At 30.0% G+C, this 19878-nt stretch overlaps 1 protein-coding gene across 1 annotated transcript in view; it reads right to left on the bottom strand.

The window, feature by feature from the left end:
* Nucleotides 1-3077: 3077 nt before the first annotated feature.
* LOC142322705 (uncharacterized) overlaps nucleotides 3078-19878 on the bottom strand; it is a 90676-nt gene continuing 73875 nt past the window's right edge. Inside the window, exons 3-8 of the mRNA XM_075361782.1 lie at nucleotides 16190-16366; nucleotides 12620-12817; nucleotides 5574-5694; nucleotides 5126-5224; nucleotides 3585-3838; nucleotides 3078-3434 (exon numbers count right to left, since the gene is read on the bottom strand). Coding sequence (XP_075217897.1) covers nucleotides 3078-3434; nucleotides 3585-3838; nucleotides 5126-5224; nucleotides 5574-5694; nucleotides 12620-12817; nucleotides 16190-16366 — 1206 coding nt within the window. The remainder of the gene's footprint in view (nucleotides 3435-3584; nucleotides 3839-5125; nucleotides 5225-5573; nucleotides 5695-12619; nucleotides 12818-16189; nucleotides 16367-19878) is intronic.

The raw sequence follows: 19878 nt of genomic DNA, 5'->3' as shown, positions 1-19878 counted from the left end.
GCGGCAGTCAAAGAGGAAGCTGCTGGCATTGGTTGTGGACTCAACCATCCTGTATGGAGTCCAGCTCTGGGAGGCAGGTTTAAAGGTCACAAGAAGTTGAGGAATTCTGAAGAGATTACATAGGAGGATGGACTTCAGGGTCATTTCCTCCTACAAAACCATCTCATACATAGCGGTGAAGGTCTTAGTGGGAATCCTCCCTTGAATCTGATGGCCAAGGAGTGGTGTAAGAGAAGGAGGGTGTCGCCCACTGTGTGGCGAGGTCTCGCCACACAATGGCAGAGGCAATGGCAATGGCATTTCTTAGGCAATGGCAGAGGAGGTGGGACACTTCCAACAAAGAGGCCTGGACCATGAGGTTGTTGCCTGACGCAAAGGGTTGAGTAAGCAGGAATTGGGGGAGCTTGATTACTTTCTCTCCCAAGTCTTCAGCAGTCATGGGTGTTTCAATGCTTACCTCTACATGAGGGGGAGGAGACACCCATGAATGTGGGTACAACATAGCATTTGGACAACATAGCCAAAATCATGTTCCGAAGCAAGGAGTCATAGGCAGTCGTGGCCAGGTTTATAACATCCTCCATGTTCAGGAATGGAGAGGACGATTCCCCCTTCCTGAACTGGTGAAATTTGTAGTGTAATTTGTGTAGTAGTTAGTTTCATAGTGTAATTTGTGTCAGGTTGTTTTTCTTGGATTTGTTTATGTTTTTGCGTTAACATGTCCACGTTTAAAAAAAAAAACAAAAAAATGACGTCATAGTGTTATGTCGATGTATTTTTGCAGTGTAAGTATAGTTTTTTTAACTTGTAGTATAATTTGCGTGTTGGCGGGTTTTCTCATGAATTTGGAGCTGTAATTCGCACTATTATTGTGTTATTCATTACCGTGTTGCATCAGGTTGTTTATTGCGTTGTGTTTTCGTATTTGTTTACTTGAGTTTAAGTGTGATCATATCTACATTTGTATCCATAGCGAAATTCGCAACTGTGTAGTCATAGGGCTAATCATTAAAAAAAAAATTTGTGTTGCAGTTGTTGTATTATATATAATATAGTTACTGCAGTATTATAGTAACTTAGTGTTGTAATGTTAAGTTGTTGTGGCGTGTTGTTGGTTCGAACTCTCATTGAAGCTAGAGTGAACCTGTCTGGAGCTTGGTACCCTGACATTATACCTAACGGTGGTTCTGGAGTGTGTAAGATTACTCCAAATGGGGATGGTTTTAGTCGGTAGTCTGCTGTTGGTGGTTGGATCAGTAGGAGTGACACTGTGTGTAAATGCACCACCTCAAAAAAAGTCTATTTTTAAGAAAGGGACCAAGCTATTTGTAGCAATTTCTGTAGAATATTTTTTGAATTGAGCTTATGAAATTAATTCTAAAAATTTAACTCAAAGATTGCCTGCCATTGATTGATGTTATTCTGAGGGAGCAAAAAGGTTGTAGAGTAGGTAAATTTTGTTCACATAATACTTTCTTTTAAAGCACTTGATTGAAAAACATTGGGAGTTTAATATGGAAACCTATACATTGTTTATGTACTATATTAAAGCTTCTGATATGGTGCATAGATAAATGATTTTTTTATTTAAAGCAGAGGGGAACTGCTAACTATTTAATGGAGCTCATGATGAGTATGAAGAATAACTGAGAAATGTAGAGCTAAATAAGAAAAAGGAAACAAAAATAAGATATAGAGAATTAATCAGAATACAAGGCAGGGGTACAGTTTTTTTTCCAATTTTGACAATATATTTTGGACGAATTTCTTTGGAATATCTACCTAGATATATTTACGACTTTGGAAGAGAAAAAGCATTCTTACTTTGTTATTAGCTGACGACCAAGTCATGACATCTGATCCTGAAGATATCCTACAATGAACAATATTTAAATTGGCTAATATAGGAAAAAGATATAATTTATATGTTTCACCAATGAAAAGCAAAGTTATAGCGTTTACAGGAGTAATGTCCACTAGATTGAGGATTGTTCTGTTGAGCAAGTCGGCTATTTTAATTTCCTGAATGTTATATGTCTTATTATGGTAAAATTTACATTGATAATAAGATAACAGTTCAATATAATGAATGGCAAAGAGAGACGGATGTTTAAAAATTAATTGAAAAGAGAAACCCTCATGAAATTTTATTAAGGAATGTCAGTCCCAGGTTGTTAATTTGGAAGCAAGATTCGGAAAATGACATCTACTTTCAGGTAAAAACTAAAGAGAGCAGAGATGAGTAGAGATTTTCTTGAGAGCTGTTGCACAATATAGAAGCCCCAACAGAAGACCTCCTATATGTAATGACAATAATAGGCAGAAAACTGAAAATTTTTTCTCTACATGCTAAGGTTAAAGATTAAAAATATTAAGTATATGTAATTATATAATAATAAATATATAAGATTATAATGGCTTGATCACGTGGAAGAATGAATGCAGATCAAAATTATTAAGGAATACAGAGAGGGAAGGGAATTTTGGAGCTACCAAAGAAAATATGGAGGGTTCAGTTTTGCACAAGAGACCACTGGATGACATAACACGCAATCTGCTACTTGAAGAAAAGAAGAATAAGAGAAAAGAACATTTTATAATATATATATTTAAGAACAGATATGGATTTACTGACCCCAATAGAGCTTAACCATGTTGTCAATAAATCAACCACAATTATTCTTTTTTGACTAAGTAAGATATAGAGAACATGAGATAACACCTGCACTAGTAAAGAGAATTTGTTACTTACAATATGTCATACACAACTTGTAAAAGGTAGAGAATTTGTCATGAGTTTAATTAAAAATCTGTGAGTCTTATCTGGAGTAGCTAATGGCAGTACACCACACGAAGGTGGCTTCAAAGTTATTATATATTTATTAGTTATAAATTTTAGTTGCTAACAAATATATTTTTTTTTGCAGATCATTAGCAAACAGTTACGTAAGCCTCCATATAAGCATTAGAATATTTACACAAAATTAATTTTAAAAATAAATTAATTAAGAATGAAACCAATACGCAAATTATTATAATAAAACCTAGAATTGTATTATATTTAAAATAAAAATATTTTATTTATTAGAATTATTACCATTTAAATCTGAACCAGTAGTTGTTTCATCTAACGAAGGAGGAGGACCAGATTGTGATCCTGGCTGCGGTGAATAATTTTGTTTGTTAGATGGATCCTGTGGCATATGCACTTGTGAATGATCATTTGGACCAGGTGGTTGCTGCGGTTGTGGTCCATTTTCATTAGGAATACTAGGAAATTCACCATTAGGAGGATAAAAATTTTGTGGTGGTGAACTTAAAACTGCTTGAACAGGCATAATATGATTTGCATGGGGAAAATTTAAATGATTCATTATTGAATCTCGATTATTATTTGTTGGAGGATGATGTAAATGATGATGGTGATGATGATGAGGTGGTGGATGATGATGATGTTCATTATTATTATTACTATTACTACTACTATTATTATTATTATTGCTATTACTATTATTGTTGTTATTATTATTATTATTATGCCTTTGCATGAATCCATCTGGCGGTTGTGATTTATATGTAAATACAGGAGCACCACTTTGAGTATTATAATTATATCGTTTCTCCATGTAACTTGGTGGTAATAATTCGTGATAACTAATAAGATGTCTTTTTAGATAAAGTTTATTTTTAAATGGCTTAAAACATAATGGACATGCTATACACTCTGGATAATGTATAAGACGTATATGTTGACGTAAATTTGAAATGTTGCTATAAACACGGCCGCATTCAGGACATGGCCTTGGATCTAAAGAATGAGGTTTAATGACTTCACCTTCTGCACAAAAAAAGGACAAAAATAAAAATTATAAAACATTATAAATGCTTAATTAACTGCTTAGAAGATAGTTAGAAGACATGTAAAACACAATACTGTATAGAACATAAAAGCATTTCACTAGTACAAAAGGCAATAGGGGAGTTTTGCAATACGACTTTATTTTTTATAATTTTTCAAAATAATTTCTATCGCAAGTTATACACTTCTCCATCTTTTGAAATCAGTCTTCAAAGAAACCCTAACATGTTTTGTCAGAGAGCTGAGAACACTCATCATCCCAACCCATTACAAGGTCATCATCATTCATAAAATACCTCACTTTTCACTGTTCTTCCCCAGGGGAACAGCACAGTCACATAAAGTGAGGTCATGACTGTAGGGAAATCTCTAACAGTTTTATTCCAGTGCTGACAAATACTTGGAGCAAACTTTGGAGGGTTATCATGGCATAATAAACCACGTGTCCATTGTTGAGTTTGGGTGAACTCAAGGAACTCTAGCACAAAATTTCCCAATATTCAGTTTCTGACCATGACAAACACCACTATCTCTTTTCACCAACACAGCTAAAAAGTAAATGACAATGAGACAGTGATTAGAGCAGCTACAGTGTAAGCTAGGTCCTGTCTAAACACACTAACTTGTAACTGGCTGTGATGCAAATTGTTCTGTCGTATGGCAAAACCTTCTTAGTACCCTTTGTACACTGATCTTTCATTATAGAAATTTTCATTCAAAATACTTCTTACAGTTTTAACCTAGAACAATCTCATCAAGAACTACTCAAAAAATGCACATAAAATTAATTCCAATAGAATATACTGAATTCCCATAAAATTAATTCCAAATTAATACAACCAAAAAATTAATTCTGCCAATGGGACCCCCACAACTGTTTTTTTGCTATCATCGTTCTAAAATATTTTGCACCATTTCTTTAAAGCATCATATTAACAACATAACATATATTAATCAGTTGTCTATAGATTCCAGCTGATATCACATTTTGAAAGTTCAACAAAAAATTACTGGTGTTTCACATGTAGTGGCTATGTAAATTCTAATATGAATTTAAAACTTTACAACTTGCTCATAAATAGCCATATGGTAATCAATCAGTAAACTACAGTAACCAATGTTAATAAACCAGTTGACATAAGTCCTGCAAGGGTGCCAACCTACACTACAGAAATTACTGAACAATCATTACTTAAGATATGTTTTTCCTTTCCTCATAATTAAAATAATTAGTATGAGATCAAAATTATTAAAGAGAATACTAACCTGAAGCAGAAGATTCACTATTATTACTATTATGATGAACATTGTTAGAATCAGTATGTGCTGAAGAAGGACCTGCAGCTGTAGCAGCATCTAGAGCACCTAAGTATAAACAAACATCATGTCTAAAAAAATAACATTGGAAAACAGTTCTTAAACTATATACTGAAACAGTCCTTAGAAACTTCACGATTTTAATATATTATCAACAAAAATGATAAAAGTTCTGCTTTGAATAACATTTTATAATGAGAAAAATCTGTTCAAGCTTTTTCAAGATTTAAAGAATTTACTTCTGTGCAAAAATTGTACCCATCTCACAGATATTAATAAATAATATTTACAAAAAAATAACCTTCACAATAAAAAATCCATTTAAAAATAAGACAAAATACTTCTCAAAATAAAAAGTAACTGAGAACAAAATAATTTTAACCAAGTAATAAAATACCTTGTAACGTAAGACCACTAGTATTGACAGCTTCAACAGTAGTTTCTAAACCAATAAATGGATTTAATGATGTAGAAGTATCTAAAAGTTCACTAGTAAAATCTCTCCTATCTAATTTTGTCTGTAAATAGAAAAAATGAACAAAATATTAGATTTAAAAACTATTTTAAATCCCATAAAAATCCATTTAACAATTATCAATAATATAAGATTTAAAAAATTTTAAATATTTTTACCACGTTATTTCTAATGAGAAACACAAAACAATTAAGTTTAACTGTTTAAGAAACAGCACCATTAAGTTTTGTAATCAATTTAAATTGTAATTACTTTTTATTACTTTGAATAATTACAGTAATTATCACCAAAGTATAGTAATACAAAATAAACTATAATACTGACAAAGAAACACTATGATGCTTATTTTTTCCGTAACAAAATTTTAAAAATATAAATAAAATTAAAAAATGTTCACCTTGAATTGAGCACAAACAATTACACTTATACATGGAACGTCAAGGAGTTTTGAAAGGAATCATGACAGTTGATACTTAACAACTGTTTCAATTAATCACTAGCGATAACAAATGCTGTAATTTCGGTTTAATATTTAAATGTCCCATGTATATTTTCATAGAACTTCAATGTCTATGAAAATATCTACTTTGGAAGATTGTATTTAATTACTATTATTATAGAATTGATCAGCCAGTTACAAAACAGTAAAATCATTAATTAAAAAATAAATAAAACTTTAATTTATAACTATGTTTTTCTCATAAGATATAATAATATTATTTTATTATAAATAAATATGTTGGAATAGAGATGTTTCATTAACGTTAAAACATTAAAAGTATTATTATAATTACAATAATTTAAAAACATTAACGAATAAGCTAGTAATTATTATATTTGTGTAATATAACGAATTATGTAATGAAAACAAAAAATAAGATATTAAATATCACAGGTAATAAAAAAAAATTATACACATAAATTAATTACAAGGTAAATAAATGACATATATATAATACTACAGTACAATACTTTTCTCCAAGGATCATCAGTTGAAGCGCCATCTATAGCAATCTTAATGACTGCAGTCATTAGCAACCCTCATGTACTATTAGAATGGTTTTACAGTGTGTGGTTACTACTGATGCCGCATACTCATACTTCAAATCATTACCACTACATCATCATCATCTAGATACTACACCATCATTATTATTAGTGCAGCAGTCATCATCGCACAGCAGAGAGAGAGGGCGTGGAGAAGGGTAATCATAGAACTGTTACCATCATTATCATAATCATCACTCCTTCATAATCATTATTTATTATTACAGTCATCATCATTATAGCAAGCTAGCGTGCTCGTCTGCCTGATTCAACTCAGGAAACACTAATCTAAAGTAATTTGTTCTCCCTCTCTTTCTATTTCACTGTCTTCTTTTTTCTCCCCATCACATTATATTCTGCTCCTATCTTTCTTTCCCTCACATTTATTTCTGCCTTTTTTACTCATTCATCAATAACCCTCTCTCTATCCAACAATACTTACTTCCCCTTAAAAATTTATCTTTTTTTCAGCAAACACTTACTTAAACATAATATATAACCTTCTAAATCTTTATATATATATATATATACTATGTATGTGTGTACATATGTATGAACACTAATGTATATATGTGTGTGTGTGTGTGTGTATTTATATACACACACACACACACACATACATTTTTTCTTTCTTATTATACTGCTAGCTTCAATACACTACACACGTGCATATATACACCAACAAATGTTTATAATGACGTTTAGAAAAAAAAATTCATATCAAGCAATCATTATAATAAATTTATAAAAATAACCAAAATAAATTATGAAAATATGCCCTTCTACACTCAAAATATAAAATAAAAAATTAACAAGTATAATTCTTATTTTTATAAATTAGAAAAAAATACATATTTAAGTGAAAACCTTTTTACTCATTATACAGTTTATTTGTATATTAATAAATTATATTTATATATGTACATAAAAAGTCAAAGCTGAATGTAATCCCTATTTACTTTTACATGACAAGCATGAACAAAATTTTATATCTCAAAAAAATTAATGCAATTGCGATAAAAGTTTTGTGTTTACTGTCATGTAAAAAATTATTTTTTTATACATATAATATTTTGTACATGAAAGAAATTTTCATGGAAAATAATAAACATTCTTAAAAATGTCAAAACAGTACTTCTCAAAAATAAAGTTATATATTTTTTTAAAAATTATAATTTGTTTACTGTAAATTTAAATATTTTAATAACTTAAGCAAATAAATTTAACAAAATTTATAATTTATATATACATATAGGTTTCTTGAAAATGGAATCCTTAAAAATAAAACTTTTCTAATATAGTCCATAACCTTAAAATTGGCAATAAGAATATTTTTATAGCCAATTCTTTAATATCAGTCAAAATAATTCCTTAATATTGGCCATGTTAAGGAATTTGTAAGATGTAACTAATAAAATCCTTTTTTTAATTAAGAACTTCATAAATCTGCAAGTATTATATACTAATTTGCTCAGAGAACAGCATACTATCGTAACATGCAAGAACATTTTTTGTTGGCAATATGTTTTCCCCCAAACCAAAATTGATAAAAAAGAAAAAACAATTAATTAAACATTTTTTTAAAATATGTATTAAACATTAAGAAAGTGTAAACAAATATTCGATTAAATATATCTTTCACAGTTTTACCACCCCCTCCGTTCCTAGCCCTGACAGGCTTTACTGGAAGTCATCGTTTAGACCCCTCCTAAACTTGGTAACACAACACACAGTCATCAGTTTGGCCTCTGCCAGGATGTCAAAGATGCAAATGCCTCAGCAGATATTTCCATCAGTTTATTAACACAACATTTTTTTTTTTGCCTCTGGAACCACCATAAGGTATTACTTCAGAGGATAAATGAGTTGATATGTATGACGTGTAGTTTTGTACAGTCTCAGGTTGACTATTCCTGAGATGTGTGGTTAATTGAAGCCCAACCACCAAAGAACACCAGTATCCATGATTTAGTATTCAAATCTGTATAAAAGTTACTGCCTTTACTATGATTTGAACCTTAGAACTCATGACTTCAAAATCAGCTGATTTGAGATGACGAGTTTAACCACTAGACCAACCCGAAGGATTGTATTTACACAATCACCTTTGTATGGCCTCTTCCAACCACAACCAACTACCATAACTTACAACCCTTAACTATCAAATTAAATGATTCGTGGAAGCACGATCCCAATGCCTTTCACTAACATTGAAGGTTTCATGCAAAAACTCTTCTTACATCTAACTTCAATTGGACTATGCACTCAGATCATTAGCTGATTGAGTCTTTAAACACCAAAAAGACTATCCTCACACCAACAAAATAAGTATTGATCACAACAACAATTTTACCCTACAATTAAACTTACTCAAAATCCTCTTGAATTATATAAAAATCAAGAAATATATTTTCTAATCTAATAAGCCTCTAATGAAAACATACCCTATCTCTCTCTGCTCTGGTCTGCTTTCAGAAGCGAGGGCAACTGAAAGGGCAAATCAAAGAGTTCTCCACACATCCTAACTGCAAATATCTAAGCTAATAAGGGCTCGATACCAAAACGCATATCTTGACAAAGTAAGTACCCAGACAGGCCCCTAACCTGGTAGGTTAGAATCGGCCATCCTCTGCAGGACTAAGAAAAGGAAGCCAACAAATATGTTCCATTCCCTTTCAGTTTTCCAATTAATTTGCAGATCAAAACCACAATTGATCATCGCAAGTTCTCTGGCTGCTTTGGTACATTCTCAGCTTTATACCTGGGACAGACATATAAGAATGGCGCACAACATCAATGGCCCTACACTCGAAACATAAGCCTGAATTAATCAAACCAAATTTGGCCAGTCTATCTCGAAAAGCACCATGTCAAGAAAGAAATTGTATAATATGCCGACTGGGGGAAATCCACATAAATAACCTACATACTTCTCACACCAGGAAAAATTCCATGCGTGTAATGGCCATCAGCAATTCAGTCACCTGATCTGCCATAAATGGGAACCCCATTTGTCTATTTCTTTTATGCACCCAGAAGTAAGTCGGCCTACCTTCTTGGCATCATATCGTGATTGGTGCTCAGTCACAAACATATCTATGGATTTAATAAAATAGGACCGCCTCTTAAGAAACAGTCCTATAGGCACCAATCACAGATAACAATAGGAGACACTGGGCTTTCAAAAAAATATTCCTGTAACATTTGTACCTCATTCTATGAGCCCAGACAGGTACAGCATACTGCATAATAGTTTCATATACAACCTTATATAGAACATGCATGGTTCTAAAATTAAGCCCCCAATCAGGATGACCTGCTTTCTAAACATCGAAGAAATTAGAACAAGCCTTCTTCGCAGCATATTGATAGTGCTCCTTGAATTGAAGATTTCCATCAAGGATAACACCTAGATACTTCTGCAGCAGGACATACCAGATTCGATAACCTGCCATTGACATACGAGGTCGTCGTGAAACAGCAAGTCTGCCCTTGAGCAACATCATCATTGTTTTCTCTGGGCTAAACACCATCTTATGTTGCAAACTCCACAATTGGCATATCTTACAAGCCTGGGTTACCCTGAATTCGATTTCATTCCTTGCCTATAACCAGTAAAAGCCCACCATCTGCATACACAATGATAATGTGGCATCCACTGGGTAACCTCAACCGCATCAAAGAATCGAATTCAACCCAGAGCAGTGGTTCTAAAACACTACCCTGCAGACCATCTTTAAACAGCATTTTCCCTATTTCTGAAATGCCGTCTCAAAGAAGTCTCAATTTCTGAAGTAACTACACAACACACGTTTTTGAGATTAAATGACATTTCAATGATAATTTTCAAGATTATATGAAAAAATAAAATGTAAACAATGATTTCATCTTGCCTTTTCACATTAGCTAGATGAACTGCACAAGCTTTACCAATTGATTGTAATTAATATTTGACAAAAAATCAACAACAATAATTTAAATAAACAAAGAGAATTCACTAAAATAGTTCATCATACTTGATGTGTTTGCATCTAGATTTATGTAAATGGACTTTCACTGTACCACCTCAACCATGTACCTTCTAACTTTCATTTATGTAGAAAATAAAACAAATATCCAGGAAGAAGTATTTTGATCATGATTATAAAGTGAAAGAAATAGTCAAAACATTCTCATGGGAACTGCACAGAAACTTCCACAGAAAGAAAATAGATAAACTTATTTTCTGCTGTGATAAATCTTTATCCACTTCACAATTAACGTAAAGAAGTGAAAATACTACACACGCGCGCGCGCATGCATGTGCATACACACATTTAATTTTTTCCAGTAGTTTTTATTTTTACTATCAATTAAATGTTAGAAACAGAGAATGGATATATCTTTTCAAAAATTTTTCATATAAGAAACAGTTATAATGAACATTTTTCATTATAAGACACGGTGTTGGAACAATCATACATTTTTTGTTTTGTCAAATAATTTAAATTAGCCCACCAGACTGGTGTAGTGGGTTTAACTCAATGTTGCAAATCAACGGTTTAACAGCTGGTTTTTGAAGTCAAAGGTTCTGAGGATCAAATCCTAGTATATGTTAGATGCTTTTATATGGATTTGAATAGCAGACAGTGGATACCAGTGTACTTTGGTGGTTGGGGTTCATTCAACCATACGTCTCAGGAATGGTTGGCATGAGTTTGTTCAGGACTATACCTCATTTACATGTCACACATATACATAACATACTCAACTCATTGGGCCATGAGGGAGTTGCTTATTTTCATTATTTGAACAAATTACAATACACATTTGGGAGAAAAAATTATTTGAATTAAAAAAAAATTCAGATAAATTCATTCATTCATTTCTATATTACAAAAAACTTTAAAATTCAACTTATTTACTATCTTAAATCTATTTGATAAATGAAAAAATTATTTTTATGAAAAGCAATCATTACTGGTGTAATGAAAGATCTAAAATTAAAGTAAGAACAGTATATATGAAAAATTACTAATTTAAAATAATGAAAATTTAGAAACTAACAAAGAGCAATCTAAAAAGCAACATTTTACCAGGTCCTGCAGAATAAATAATCTTGTTTAATCAGATATTGTAACACTTTTTTTAACTCTGTATTTATATGATTTTTTTTTAACGTCTCACGACAAAAAAATTGTATTTAATTCTCTAGTAAAGCATAAACTGACAGATTTTGGAGTCTTTACAGCATCTAAAATCTGGATTTTAATCTAAACAAAGATTTGACTTCAACAAATTCCTTTACAATGTTTCAAAGTATCTGATAATTTTTATAGGAGAGAAGCCACAAGTTGCAGATTTTGAAATCTTCTACTCACAATCAAATGTGTTCAATAATCAAGTACCATATTTTATTAGTTATACAATGTTGTACAAGTCACCTAATTAAGAACTGTTTATAATTAATTTTTACAAAGTAGGACACAGATTATTTTTTTCCTATTTTGTTTAAAAGAAATTTATGAACTTAGTTTTAAAATAATCTTAAAACAATCTATATTTTTTTCTGATAACAGATATGAGCTTTACAATCACACATATTGCAGAGGAAGACAGACACATTAATAGGTCCTAAAGTGTGAAAAGCAGACAATTTTGTAAAATCTCCTCCCCCCACCGAGATGGTAAAGAAAATTTAAAAAAATCAGTTCACACAAAAAACTTATTCAACAGAACAAATCAACAGCTACTGTGTGTATATTCTATACATCAAAAGAAACGCCACAAAAAACTAGGTAGAATCTGCAAAGTTATAAGTTTTGAATGCTAATAAAGTTTTTTTAAAAAAAAATAAGGTTCTGATATATGCAAGATACAATACATACAAGCTAATATGAAATACAAAATTATTTTTTAAGAAATAATTTAACCAAACTAACCTGCATGTTATGCGTAATCCCTTCAATTGATGAACGTGAATGTTTAAGGCGTTTATTTGGGCCAATATTATTAGAAAAATCTTCAGGATCATCTGTATTATTGGAATCATTTAAATTATGATTATTGGATAAATTATCATCACGTCGCTTAGATGTGGAATTTATATTTACAGAACTTAATGGACGACCATCAGTAAACTACAAAAAGAAAATAAATTTAAATATCATTTTTTAACAATATTTATAAATTAGCATCATTCAAAGTACACATTCTGTGTATATGCATACAAGCAAAAAGTAATGAAACAAAAACAAAGGAAAATTTGTCAAATAAAATTAATTTATTAATAAATAAAATATAACAATTTAACAGATATAAGTATATTACAAAAAGATTATAAACAAATAAATATTAGGCAACTATTTAAAATATGTTTTTTACCTTGCATGTAATCAAACTGGACAAGACATCCAAACACTCAAATTCTTATAGGACCACCACGTATAAACATTTTCTTTCAGTTAAATGGATGTATAATTCTTTCAGTCGATAGATTATTTAAAAAGAAAATGTATTATTTATTTTTAAACTAATATGTACATATATATATATATATATATATATCATCAGTATTTTATATATGGCGTGTAACTGGATAGTTATAAACAATTATTATAGTTTTTTTTTTAAATAGTAAAATAATGATAAGGCATGAAACTGAATAATAGCTGAACAAAATTAGCAGGATAGAAGATAATATAACAATGAATTTCAAGGATGAACTGAACGAGTAAAACAATACTTATGTATAATGTAAACTTAGGTATCATGTAAAGAGAATCTGCAAAGGGAAAAATAGAATAAAAATTACAGAATACAGAAGTATTTAATAGAAAAAAAACAGTCATGTAGCAGTCAGTTGAGCAAGATGTAAAGATGTCTCTTGTGAAGAGAAGCGAGTGAGTGAGTATGTATATGTGTGCACACGCATGCATCTGTGTGTTATGTTTGGAGTTACATTTATATGAATGAGAAACATTGACTAATAAAATGAAAAAAAGAAATGTTAGAAGCAATTAAAACATGAGCATTAGAGAAAATTAGAGATCACACAGATATACAAAATAAAAACTGCAAATGTAACAAGATTGAACAAAAACAGAAGCTTAATAATTAGATGAATTCAAAATAGGAAAGCCAACTGATTGGGATAAATCATCACTGGGATAAGTAGAAAGATTAATTAAAACAACACTAGATCAGTAGAAGTAGTAAAAAAAAAACCGCCATAATAAGTAAAAATTATAGGTAATCTAAAAAGAAGTAGGACCTACCAGGAACTCAAAAGTTTAGCTAGCAATAGAGAAAAGTGGAGATGAAAATAATGCAAAGAACTTGCCTCAAAGTGGAGAATGACCATATGATAACATTAACGTCAAAAAGTTTTTTAAAATCCATATCAATTAAAAATTGATTACAAGAAATTTCCTACTACACTTTGCAGAAAACAAGAAACTTAAAATTTAAAATTTAGGAATCTGTTGTGATGACCTATGTAAACTGTAAAACTGGATAGATCATTTAATTAAAATCAGTTTTGGAACTACAAAGGCATTAAACAAGTTAGTTACTCAAGATTAGTTACATTAAAAATACTACAGCACACTTATTAAATTATTAATTAATTTGTATTAAATATCTGTATGTTTTACAATAAGCAAGGCATCTTTTTACAAAATATAAAGAACTATATACATAAAGAACTTCTTATTTGTATAAAGAACTTCAAGATCACTTATCATTTCTGCAAATTCTCCAGGACATACAATCAGATTATTTAAAAATAATGGGAAAAAAAATTGAATTTGAAAGTGATCAAAATACTTTGTTCTTTATCAGCACAGTCTCAGGAAAGGTTCCTTGAGTTTTGGCCAGACTAATCACCCACAACTGTGACTGAGTTTACAGCTACTTTAAGAAAATAAAACAAAAAATTTGTTTTGCAATGATAATATTACTTGCAAAAATTTTAACATAGATAAATAGATATTATTACTAGTTAATCGAAACGTTTTGGGAATCCAAAATTAGTCCATTCCTAAATGTATGGAATAACAGGGTCTCATGTCACTATTCTAAAGCACATAGACTTCTGTGTCTTTTACAGAATTTAAATGTACGAGTTTTAAAATGTAGTCGAAATAAGCACTTTCTGTCTGAAACATTATAATAACAAAGAAATATTTTTTTCATAAGTAAGCCAACATGATGCTGGCAAGAGCAAGATGTTTCCTCTCCTTTCCAGCAATAGCTATGTAGTTTGTATCGCATGTGCTTGATATCATCATAGTTAAAATGTCTAGCAACAAACAAGTATTTTGTAGAAAAAAAATCAATGTCAGAAACACTAAGGATGTTTTATAAAGCATACAATCAAATAGCAACAAGGAAAAGAAGTTTGTGTGTGGCACAAATTTGCCTATGAGAATTTTTTCTTTTTTTATGATAATGAAGCTCAGTTTTATCCAATACACCCTTCGGCCATTAGAATTATTATGCAAACACTGGATATGAAAAAGATTCCCTGAGTCAGTTCACAGATAGTCCCCCTTTTATAAATACTAACAATTCAGTAGTTCTATCACTAAGGTCCTGACATCCTCAATATGGAGGATCTAGCAGGATTAAACCAAAACTAACAGTAATGATAACAGGCGGCAAGGGAAACAAGGCTATGGAAAAGAAATGGATAGTAAGAAAGAATGATTTTCCCTGATGGGTAGACGTAGATAATTTACTATCTTACTCAAAACTGAAGGATTATGTTAACTTTGCTGATGCAAATAGCTACTCATCTACAGCATCAAAAAAAATGAAGTGTGTTGAAAGTGTTATTCGAAATGAATGGAGATCTATTGTGGAAACAGAGTTAGAAAATGGAAGAGCAGTGGGAAGTTGCCATAATTTTTTTATGATGATCTAAAAATGCACCATCCATTTATGCAACATTGTCCAAAAATGTTGTGAGCCGATTGATTCATGCTGATCATGAAGTACCCTCAGCACATAATGTAATATCTGTGTATTACCAACAAATTATCCTGACTTGAGAACAGCTGTTCATTAATCATTTTCTCGTTTGAAACTGACACTGAAAATAACACAATACAAGGATGTCAATGTGACAAAATGCATGAATGTTTCTGAAAACTTTATGAATCCTGGCAAAATAAGGCAGCTACTACATGAAAAGACTTTGAAAAAATATAATGTACAGCATTTTAATGAACACAGTTATTATGTTTAAAAATCTAATCTGGTTTCACTTTAAAAGCTACCTCATATATCCAATAATTATAGAATAATGGAAAATAAAAAAATTAACAATTACTTAGTTATAACTGAAGGCTAACAAATGTTTTTGCTAGAGGCTGGTGCTCAAAGAAGAAACTTCTATCTGAAAAATTAGTGCACACATGCTGGGGATCAAACCTGAGATCAATTGATGATAATTAATAATAAACAAATGAACACTACATACAGAAATAGGTGCAATAAAAAATAATTACCTTAGCATGGTTATCAGCTAACCCTCGAATTTGTAGAGATTCTGCTGTACGAAGAAATGCAGGTAAATGTGTTTGTGCAACATTAACTTCACCAACATACATAAATTCCACTAAAGCTTTTAAATGCCTGAATTCTACATTGTGTAAAAACATTATAGGATGTTTACAAGGGTTGCCCTAAAAACAAAGCATTATAACTCATTAAAGAAATTACTGTAATTATGTTTTGTTTTTTTTTCAATATACAATTTTATAATAAACACATATAAATGTTCCAATATATAAATTCTGTAATAAATAAAACATAAACAAATTACATAACTTATTGAACTTAAAACAATCATCAATTTTTTTATGGCATTTATTGATATCAAGTCACTGCTCCTTTGTGTTGGATTTGATCATGCCAATTCTTTCACATTAAAGCATTCCCAGAGTCTTAGTTAGGAGTTATATGAAAAATTGTGCAGGCCTCTTATTAACAGCAAGGCTGTTTACTGATGAATTTTATGTGTTTACTGATGAGGGTGCAGTGTTTAAAATTCATTATTATATTAGCGAATTCCTCTATTCACTGCAAAAGTAGACCTGATCACAGCAAAATTAATAAAAAAAATATATATTCTTTCTTCTTTTCTTTTATCAAAAATGGATAATGATAAGCCAATTTTGAAGCTTGAATAAGAAATAGCCATCTAACAAAAAACTTTTTTACACTATATGTTAAATATTAAGTATAAAAGGTACATATTATTATGAAATGAAGGTGGGTGATGGATGATTTGACTAGAGCATGTTACTCAACCATGCTTACTGTTGATAATTAAATTTTAATCCTTTTTTTACTAATTATTATTAATTAATAGTTTAGTGTTAGTATGAGGTTAGGAAAAAATTAGTCATGCATAGAAAACACAGAAGGGAAATGGCATGAGATATCCCAGCAGTAAGTAATATCAATACTAGAAGATACATTAGTATTTTCTTGACCAGGACTCTTATTAAATTACACTTTTTTTTTTTATAACAAATGGCACAAATTTTAAAGACAATATCTTTTTGGAACATGTAGCAGAAGTCAAGTGATTGTATTTATTTAGCTCCACTACAATCATCACAATTGCCTATAGAATTAACAGTGACAATCATCCCTCTCTTTTAGATTTATAACTTTTTCTTGCTTTAAATCTGCTTTTAATTGGTAGAAACACATTTTTTTATAAATCTATTTATATGATTAAAAATATATCATAAACTTAAAATTTTAGTAGTATGATAATTAACAAATCCTACCTTCTGTCACAATAGTCTTTAATTGTAAAAAAATTTAAAATAGAAAATGTTTAAAAAATAAGATTTACAAAAAGATTTACTTAATATCAAAAACTAAACTGATCTGCCGAACTCCATGGAAGAGAGGTACCATTTTATCCTTTCATTTGGGGGTCTTGGGTTTGAATCCCAGTCTGGTATGGTATTTTTCATACACTACAAAATTCCATTACCATACTCCCACATACAAGCTTTCAAAACTTCTGTAATGAATTAATTCATCACGAAAACAAAAAAAAAAATACTATTTTAACTGTTAAACTACCATCACTAGATACTACAGAAGTATTAAAAAATAAATAAAACAAACCCAAGCAATATATAAAAAAAAAAAAAAAACAATTATAATGATGAAAGCATAATAATTAACAATTAATTATTGTTAATAAATAATAGTAATGAAACATTACAAAATGATTATCTCCACATTTCTGCATATCTATAAATAAAAAATATATTAACTGAAAAATGAATAAACTATATATGCAATATGGTTGAAAATCCGAATGTGGAAAATTAGAAACAGTCTAACCCCGCTCAAACTCCCAATTCAGACTGCCCATCATAGCAAATACATGTTTCTTACAAAGAGTTGGAAAAGATAAATATTTATCACAAAAATTATAGAGATAGCATGAAATCTTCAATCAACCAGTCAAAGAGAACTTATAACAGAAAACTTTCATAAAAAGCATTAAAAATAAATTTTAAATTATAAAAGGATATTAGATGTTAGTCCTGTACATTATTCAACAATGAAGTTTTTTTAGCGTTATTAATTTTTCAGTCATCCTAATCCTGTTTATGGACTTAGAACAAACTTTATAGAAAAGTTTAATTTTTAATAAAGTAAACAGATCACTTTACTCGTATTTAACTACCTACTTTGAGAAATATTTTTACAAAATATCTTGTTCATTAGCAATTAAATAAGAATACCTTTAATTAACTTGAGATAAAAAATCTATATATAAATATCAATATAACAAAGAAAACTAATCAAATTTTCATCATACGGAACAATACAAGCATTACAATTTTCTAGTCATTTTTTTAAAAAATACTACCAGTTAAAAAAGTGGAACCTATAAACGCAAAATGAAATGATCAAGTAAAGACATAAAAAAAAGAAAAAGATAGAAAACATAAAAAAATAACTATAAAATGAGAGCAAAGCTCATGAAAGTAAAACCTAATGGGCAAACTCATCAACTGCACCTGACAAGACTGGAAATAGGGCAATATAATGAATGATAATGACAAACTTAAAAAAATGATGTACTATACTTAATGCTTACAACCCTACTTAAGGTTTACTGCTCTTTTTAATCTATATACAAAAAAACATACATAATAAAATGAAAGTTTTATATAAATGTATAGGTTACAAAATATCTACTTTGAATTACTAATAAATTAAACCATTACACAGCTTTCTAACTTTGCAAGTTGTTTTTGCTGATCCAGTAATGACTACTCTTGACATCATCAATTTACAAACATAATAAATTACTTTTTTCATTCAGGATTAAATTGGAAAAAATAGTACTATTATTTAATTTAAAGGTAAGTTTCAATTTCTAGAAAAATAATACATTAGCAAATAAAATAAGCATAAAACAAAATTACACAATGTAATAAAATAAAACTAATTATATAAAAAATGTATATAATTTATGCATATATTAAAATGTTATAATTATACATGTTGTAAATGATCTGTTATGAGAAACAAATCACTACTGAAATTGACAAAACAATTCTCAGGAATAATATGCATCCCTACACCAGTTATTATAGAAATTATAAAGTGGTTCTCTTTCATGTCACCTTTTTTATCAGTTCAACTATATGTTGGAAATTAGTTGAAATTAGTTTGAGATGTTAGTTTGAAATTAGTTTCAGATGTTTTCAGCACAACATATGATTCTTGTTTCACCAACTACACTGAATATATAGTAAAGCATCATTACTCTCAAAGAATGCAACTCAGATCAGTGCATCTTATATGACAAGTTTCTTATAATCATCAGAGAGATTGGGATGGATAGCATAAAGAAACAAATTACACACACTTTCAAAAAACAATCCGATACATATATCTTACTTCTCCTCTACAGAAAAGTCACAATATTAAAATGAAATATTACTTTAAAAATTCACAGCAATTTTTTTATTAAGCCTAGATGTACTAGTTAATTTCAACTCTACAAGGCTCTTGGTTTTGTATCTCACAGCCCCACTCTCTAGCTGTATTCTAATTATCAACAGTCCCAGCCTGGAAAACCTATGGTTTAAACAAGATCTACAATCCAAGACATGATTTAGGACAATGAACTGTATGTATCTGGAATCAG

The sequence above is a fragment of the Lycorma delicatula genome, chromosome 4 (assembly GCF_047948215.1).
Source record: "Lycorma delicatula isolate Av1 chromosome 4, ASM4794821v1, whole genome shotgun sequence".
Lineage (NCBI taxonomy): Eukaryota > Metazoa > Arthropoda > Insecta > Hemiptera > Fulgoridae > Lycorma > Lycorma delicatula.
Note: the sequence above shows the minus strand (reverse complement) of the source record. Positions and strands in the feature narration are given on the sequence as shown.